Source organism: Taurulus bubalis, assembly GCF_910589615.1.
Source record: "Taurulus bubalis genome assembly, chromosome: 19".
NCBI classification, from domain to species: domain Eukaryota; kingdom Metazoa; phylum Chordata; class Actinopteri; order Perciformes; family Cottidae; genus Taurulus; species Taurulus bubalis.
Genome location: NC_136607.1, coordinates 9,482,193 through 9,490,187, shown reverse-complemented (window position 1 = coordinate 9,490,187; position 7,995 = coordinate 9,482,193). Strand labels below are relative to the sequence as shown.

Here is a 7,995-nt window from a genome sequence, read left to right as displayed (position 1 = left end):
TTTTGGGTTATATACGTGAGATGAGAAGCACTCTGAAATGTCAGTGATGAACACACATGTGCACAACACGGCACTTTTTTGTGCGTGTGTGCGCGCGTGTGTGTGTGCGCGCGTGTGTGTGTGTGTGTGTGCGTGTGTGTGTGCGCGCGTAAAACAGAACTTGTTTGTGACAAGTTCCCCTGACGTCTGTTTTCCCTCAAACTCAATTATCTCAAATTGACTTGTCATTCGGCGCCTGTGTTAAATGATCGGTAGGGGACCGTTTCTTTGTCTGCTGTGGACTAGGGCTGGGTGATCATTCCACACTTTTAACTTTCAGTCTGCTCTCGTGATGTGATCATGTGCATCGTCCCCAAATGCCTCCTGTCCAAATGACCGCATCTTAACAACTCGGCTTTATTAACAACCAACGAAGAGTAATGTATGTCATTCATAACAGTGGACCAGAATTTAAAATAGTTCTCTTTTTTTGGGATTTTGCATACATTTGTTATATTCTGTTATATCTTGATGACAGTAACTATCTGTATTTAAATGATTATAATGGTTTTAACCACATCACTCAGCCCTAACGTGCATCAGCACATACACAACAACAACAACGCTGAAAATCATAAGCACAACTGCTGTCCTGGATGAGTGTGCGACTAATGACGTGTCTTATTTTACCATCTTTTTATAGTACATTCTTAAAGTCCATCCTCTGAAATGAAGAGAAAAAAAACATCACAGTGCTGGTGTGGGCTCCCGATCACGTTGCCAAGAGTTTTTTTTCAGACTTTGTATTTTATTTGAGACACATCAGCGCTGACATTTTCCACAGACAAACTGCTGTTCCTGTCCCGGCTCTACATCATTGTGACTGCATGCCTTAAACAATCTGGTTTCCCACCACCTCCTACAGGAGCTCGTGGTGGACTTCTCCTGTCCTCTGTCAGGGAGGCCGTCGGGGATGCGCAGCTCCTTCTTGTTGTGTCTCCTGTGGACCACTTTAGTGCACCTGATGTATAGAAATGTAGCGTTTCCAAAACAGCGAGGACACTGGGCCGTAGACCTGTTTTTATTCTCGTTTTAGAAAATATGTGCAATTCCCCTCATCTCCAAGAATGCTGCAGCACCAACTCCCTGAAATCATTTTACTCTGCCTTTATGTTTATTTCCTCTCCACCAAAAGGTACTATAGCTTTATGAAGCTCCAATTCTAGTTTTTTTTTTTTTCATTCTTTCCCCCTCACATATTGATGAGTGGTGTGTCTGGTTTTGTATTTTTCTACTTGTTAAACTGTTTACAGGTGCGTATGCAGATACAAGGTAGCACCTCAATCAGTAAATGTATATTTCAGCATACAGTGCAGAATCAGTTGTACTGTACAGTATAACAATAAAGATATATGACGTGCTTTTTGTTTTTTATGTGGACAGTCATGCTTTGTTGTTCTGACATGGGAACATGCTTCCAAAACTCTTTTTTTGTATCTTTCTTTTAAGAAACGGTGAACATTGCATCACCTTTCAAGGCAGTTACAAGAGCAAACATGTCTGTTTGTTCTGACTTAAAACAGCTGAAATAGCACATGGACACCGTCGATCTAGAGCTAGATCTTAAGTGTGATGGTCTTTTTGCCGCAGCAACATTTTGTTTTGATAGAAACTGCAGAGATGTATTTTACATGAAGAGAAATATAATGATAAAGTGTTTTTTGCTGTTTAAATGTAGGACATGGAATTTAAGTTAATAGCTTTGTAGCAATGCAACAGAGCAACTAGTTATAGGCTCTCTGACAACCAACAGTGCACCAACAAACAACAAATCAAGCATGTTGAAATCTCCCAAATGAAAATATTGCCATAATAATTTGATGCTTTGCAGGTTGAAATGATTTCACGAGATAAACATGACTAACATCAAAGTCACAATAAGTATAATTCTGTCATCAACGCTCTCAAGTAATAACCAGCCTCCTTCCAGAAATAAAGTTGTATTTGTTTAATGTGTATTTGTTTATTTAATTATTATTATTTATTTAATTATTTTAAGTATTAGACTTGAACCACCCTCCATACCAGTAGGTAGCGCTAATGCACCAATTGTTGCCAAATGCCCATAAACCTCAAAGAAGAAGAAGATTCGATGTGCGCATGCGTGTCGTTTCTCTATCAACTACATTTCCAAGGCTATTGTTCACTAAATATTGGTTACAATACAAATGCGTGCTCGGTTGTACCCACCCTGCTCGATGTTTTGACACTATTTGAGTTTCCGAGCGAACTTAATCACCGTTCGAGTATCTCGTCGCACTGAGTCTTCAACCAAAGTTAGTTAAAAACTCGACTACCCGTCAGCCCTCTGTTTATTGTTAGTCAGGCGGTCTGAGTCGTCAGTGCACGAGCGGCTACTGTGTGACACTTGAGCAGTTGCTCGACTGCACTCGAGCAGCAGCTCTTCCCCGGGACGCGAGTCGTCAGCGATGGGAAACTTGTAGCGAGTTACCGCTGAAACTGTGACTGCGCGCCGCAAGCTCACCATGATGTCCGTAAGTGGTCTTTTGTAGTTTTTTCTTCTAAGTTTTGGGTTTGAAATATTTCTCTACATGACAAAGTGTGTCGTTCAGTCGTTGCTTGGGAACATGTGATATGGGACTCTAGGGAGCAGCCCATAATATACCTAGACTAGACTCTCTGTGCGTGTGCGTGTGTGTGTGTGTGTGCGTGTGCGTGTGTGAGTGAGAGTTTTTGTTGTCCCCATATGGACAGCTTGGTGGGGTGTCAACACTTTATGGTGAAGCTACCTGATGAAAACATCATGTGCTACACATAAAACAACCGTAATAACTCATTGGGTTGTTTCACCATTTGCTTTAACAAAGATGTTAGTTTAACACTAGCTGGATACCAGCTAGTGTTAAACTAACATGGCATGATCATATCAAGTTATATTTACCAGCTGTCATCTCAGCTATACGCTGCTTTCTGAGTCTTACAAGATATATATATATATATATATATATATATATATATATATATATATATATATATATATATATATCTTGTAAGACTCTGCATAAGCATTTGCCAGTACTGACATAAACAGCTACCAACAGCTGCACCGTGACAGATTGGAGGAAAGTCCTGGTATGTGTGTTGCATGAATGTAAGGTACATGTGGGCTCCAGCATGCAGACGTGCCCATGCTGCCCGTGGTAGGTGCACAGGTTTGCAAGCTACACATCCACCTGGTAAAATTAACAAATAGGCTTGTTTTCCCCCTCAAGTGGTTTGGAAGATAAGCTCACAATGATCACTGTGCCTGGCCTTAGGTCAGCTTGGTGACTCAAGTTGTCTATATTTGACTTTCTCTGTCATGTTTCTTGCTGCCACAAACACTTCTGTCCTCAACTGTTAGTGCTCTGGTTCTGCTGGTAGACTTTGAACTTTTTATATTGAATTCTGCAAGTTCACAAGTCTCCATCTCAGTCAAGTTTCCCCTAAGAAGAAACCTGACTGAAGCCAGAGCAGTAAAAGCTATCAGACAGGTTTTAAACAAACCTCCGTGGAAGAAGGACATATTAGAATGGTGGAGTAATTACTCAAAGAGTTTATTGTAAACATCCATCAAAGTTCACAGACCAACTTCCTGGAGCAATGAGTGATTCTTGCCAACATTATATCTGCACTCACTGTGTGCAACATTTTGACATCACAGATCGTCTGTAGACCTAATTCGTGCAAATTTGACGGAATTCCGGGTGACATGAAACGCTCAAACCTCTAAACTGTGGGTGCCTTAAGTCATCCGCTCAAACGGAAACATTTCTTTATTATTCTGTTAAATGTCAAACAATTTAGAGAATCTCCCATCACATGTTCTCGGAGCCCATGGTAACAAATCAAATGTTGCTGTTTTTTTTGTCCAACCAGCAGTCCAAATAGATATACATTTGACAATAAAAGTTAAAAAAAAACAGCAAATCCTCACATTGAGGGAGCCCAAACAAAATATAAATATTAGGTTGACGACCGGTTGATTGATGGACATAAGGTTGCAGGTTCCAGGTAGACCGTCACCAGCTGGTGAGAGACAGTCATGCTTGGACGGATGGTGAATAGGCAGAGGAGAGGAGAAAAGTGCCTGGTAGGGACTAACACACACGCGCACGCACGCACACGCACGCACGCACACACACACACACACACACACACACAGAGTACATTCCTCTTGTCAGCCACACGCCTGCCGGAGCAGGACAGAACAGAGTATGCTTTTGTGGGACAATGCGTCCGGCAGGACCCGCTGAATGGATATTTTGTAGATAACAGAGGTGGTTTTCAGTGCGGCATAAAAGATGCAGAGGCAATAATGCGTTAATTCTGCGGGCACCTTGTTTGAATTTCCTGTTAGACAAGCAATGAAGCAGAAGGAGTGGAACGCCGCTCCTTCTGGGAATCACCCGTTTCAGGCAATAGAAGTGTTTCTTCCTTTATTTTTCATTCATATATATTTCCTGTTCTTCAGCGATATATTTAGGAATTCTACAAAATATTTGGGTTGAGAAATACCTTTTTGTTATTATTATTATCAATTGGTCATATTCTTTTCATAAAAAGTAAGAGAGAGGAAACCCTGCTTGGATCTGCAATCAAAGCCATTCTGAGTCATTGCACCAGGAGGCCAGAGGACTGATCTCAGAGCAGCGCAGTAACTCCGTCTTACATGAGTGATCTTAGTGGGAAAGAGGCTGAGGTCAGCAGCGTTGTAGCGCCCGGCTCCCTGCATTAATGCTCCTCCTCAGAGTTGGATCGGTGCTTTCAAACGTAATCGTAACCTTCCTTAAAATTGTCAGTTAACCAGTACATGCACATGCAGCCTTTTAAAAAAAACTATTTTTCTCATATCTCCCCTTCAGATGACTTTTGAGGTGTCGAGCAGCGTGACGCTGCTGTTTGACTTCTGGAGCGTGCGCGGGCCTGCAGGTAAGATGGGAGATCAACAGTATCTCTGCTTCAAAGGAGCCAGCCGCTCACTGGCGACACATCTCTCCCAGTAGTGTTTTAGTGTTTACTTTCTAGAAACGGTATACCTGTTTAACACCTACTGTAGCGTAGGTACGTATCTCTATTTTAAAGAGAAATGTTCTGCTGGAAACCTATCGTCCAAGACCGTAAGCTTGAAAAGTTTCTATATATATATATATATATATATATATATATATATATATTTTTTTTTTTTTGGATGAACCATGCCTGCCGACAAAGAGCTTGTTTACTTATCAACATTAATTATGTAAAAACAACGATGTGGCACCGGTTCTCTCTTATTACATTAATGCGTTTCTGTGACATGGAGCAATGTGCAGGACTGACCTACACAACCATCTGCCGGCTCCTGAGCAGAAGCCACCAATCTAATCTGAACGAGAAGAGTGTTTTTAAATTTTTTTTCAGTGGATTATTCCTTTTAAGCAACATTGTAGTATTATAGGAATAGCTTAACATATTTTGTATTTGTTTCTTGCAGAGTGAGATAGGAACATTGATACCGTCACAGAGAGCCTTGGAAGTCATTGTAGCCCAATAAGAAATGTGAGGTCCTAGTTTACAGATATGAAGAAGAAGTGTCAATCTTCTTATTCAACTGGTCTGGGGAGCACATTTACCAAATGTTGAACTATTTCCTTTTAAAGGTACTAAGAGAGACTTTTGTGTGTGTGATGCTGCGTGAATGTTCTAATAATATGAAGTATAAATTGTCTTTGTCTCCCAGGGATGGTGCTGTCGGTGTTTGTGGTCTTGCTGCTCACGGTCTTCTTCGAGGTGCTCAAAGTGTGGAGGGTGTGGCTGTCGAGTAGCTCCAAGCTGGCTCAGACCCCGGGTCCGAACGCAGCCTCCCAGCCCTTCGTCAGCGACAGCAGCTCCGTGCTGGAGAGCAGCCCCTCGGAGTCCTCGCTGGCGCCCATGGAGTCCCCCGCTCCCGCTCCGGACAACAGGAAACGGTCAGGCATGCATTTGTTGTCCCTTCTTTTTAAAATCACGACCAACTCATCTTTATGTTTTTCTTTAATGGTGGAAACAAGCTGGACCTGGAATCACGTCGAACGTAAAGGCAGTTACAACGTTTCCGTTTCCTCCAGTTTGATCCAGTTTGGTGGTTTGTTAAATGAAACATGTCGAGTTTATTGGTTTTAAAAGGAATGTCGTTCGGCTGGACCATTGCAGTTATTCCTGATGCGTGTTTCTCACACTCTAGATGTACATGTTTGTGGAAATGAACATTGACCTCCTTTTCTGTTTTTAAATGGTTCACATGTTACATATTCTGTTCCAGTGATTGAACCACAGAAGCAACATGTAACCTAAGTCCTTGACTTCTAAAACCCAAAGCATCCTGACCGACTGAATTCTTCCTGCTATACTGAGTGAGCTGTTTCTGGTAATGCTCCTCTCATATCGATCTTCATCCCTCTCGCTCCTCTGCAGCTGGCTGCTGCATGGTATCCAGGCGGTCCTCCACATGCTGCAGGTGTCTCTGGGCTACATGCTGATGCTGTGCGCCATGTCCTACAACACCTGGATCTTCCTCGGGATCATCGCAGGTTCTACCCTCGGTTACTTCATCTCATTCCCTCTCCTGGGTCACATCTGATGGTATGGACAGTTCAGAGGATGTTTATATTCTATTTCTTCCGCTCCCCACTCAGTTAAAAGGGATACTAGGGATACGCTGTGGATACTAAATGGGAAACTACTTGATATACTAATTTCAGCTTTTGGTTCAATTGCTCTGGGTACAGTTAGTATTTGTGAAGATGTTTAACACTGAGGGGGTGGGGGGGCACAAAAGGGGAATTCCTTGTATGCTAACGAATAAGCTGCACATTACTAGCGCACACAATACTGTCGCATACAACTCATCTGGATTTGGGGACGGACATGTGGTTCTGACTGTCCGTCACTCTCTGTCTCTCTCTGGTTTGTGACGGCCTTGCGTGCATGATAGTGCATGTGAGTGTTCTGCACTGCACTCATACGGCTGATGAATGGCGGTTCCCCAAAAGGTAAATGCAGTTGGAGACAATGGATATGAAAACTAATTTGTCAATTTTAACAAACAGGTCTGTTTTCCTAAACTGTAATCTTTTAGTTTTTTATTGTAAAATGTATTGGAATGGTCCCCAGCAGAGGAACAACCCATATCCGTGATGGGAGTTATGCATATATTGTGGCTTATTACTGTTGTTTCGCTTTTTTACTACTACTTCACAGTATTTCTACGAACTAACTAACAATTAAAGGTGTTCATACACTAAGGATGATAAAACATTTTAGATTGTTCTGCCTTTTGCTGTGTATGTGTGTGTGTGTGTGAAACTTTTAAAGCAGACTCTCTCCTGGAACTGAGATTTACAGTCTGGGCTCAGATTAAGGAAATGAATCATACACTATCTTCTCAGTTGTGTCATTCTCAAACGTATGCATGTACGATCATGTGGCTCTGTGGCAATCATTGACAAAGCACAAACCTAAAAAACCTTGAGGCTTACAGCTCAGTTTTTAGTTTTTTCTGTTCAGGTGTAATGATCTTCTACTCTTTTGAATCACAGTATTTGTAACACTAAACTGAGCTTCTCACACCAAGCAGACATGTTTTTCAATAAATAAACCTGAGAAGGTCACACAGTCAAGGAAGAACTGGGTCTTAGGTATGGATCTAAATGCAGCAAAATCAAAATGTGCCTTGGATACAGCGTCAATAGGACACTGACTTCATAAAATTGAGAAAAGGAGGAATCGCAACTCTTCTCAGCATTGATGAGTTAGCAGCTTGCTCTGTTGACTGCAGACGGTTCAAAAGATGCAGAAACACTTACGTACAGCTTCAAAGTTCCCCTTCATTTTCTTAAAGTAACTGATGTCTAACTGCAAATTAATTAAAACAAATGGTTCCTGGAGAGAATAATGTAATTTGATACTTTTGTTCTAATAAAAATGAAGATGTGA

General features: G+C 41.7%; 1 protein-coding gene across 2 annotated transcripts; it reads left to right on the top strand.

The window, feature by feature from the left end:
• The first annotated feature begins 2,418 nt into the window (after positions 1 to 2,418).
• On the top strand, positions 2,419 to 7,994 carry slc31a2 (solute carrier family 31 member 2). Of its 2 annotated transcripts, XM_079235388.1 has the most exons (4): positions 2,419 to 2,534; positions 4,905 to 4,971; positions 5,762 to 5,990; positions 6,475 to 7,994. In XM_079235388.1, exons 1-4 carry the CDS (start codon positions 2,526 to 2,528, stop codon positions 6,638 to 6,640), a joined length of 471 nt encoding a protein of 156 aa, XP_079091514.1. In that variant the 5' UTR covers positions 2,419 to 2,525; the 3' UTR covers positions 6,641 to 7,994. The 2 variants fall into 2 exon arrangements, with proteins under 2 accessions (XP_079091514.1, XP_079091515.1); XM_079235389.1 differs by lacking the exons at positions 2,419 to 2,534; positions 4,905 to 4,971 and adding an exon at positions 5,524 to 5,580.
• Position 7,995: the final 1 nt, after the last annotated feature.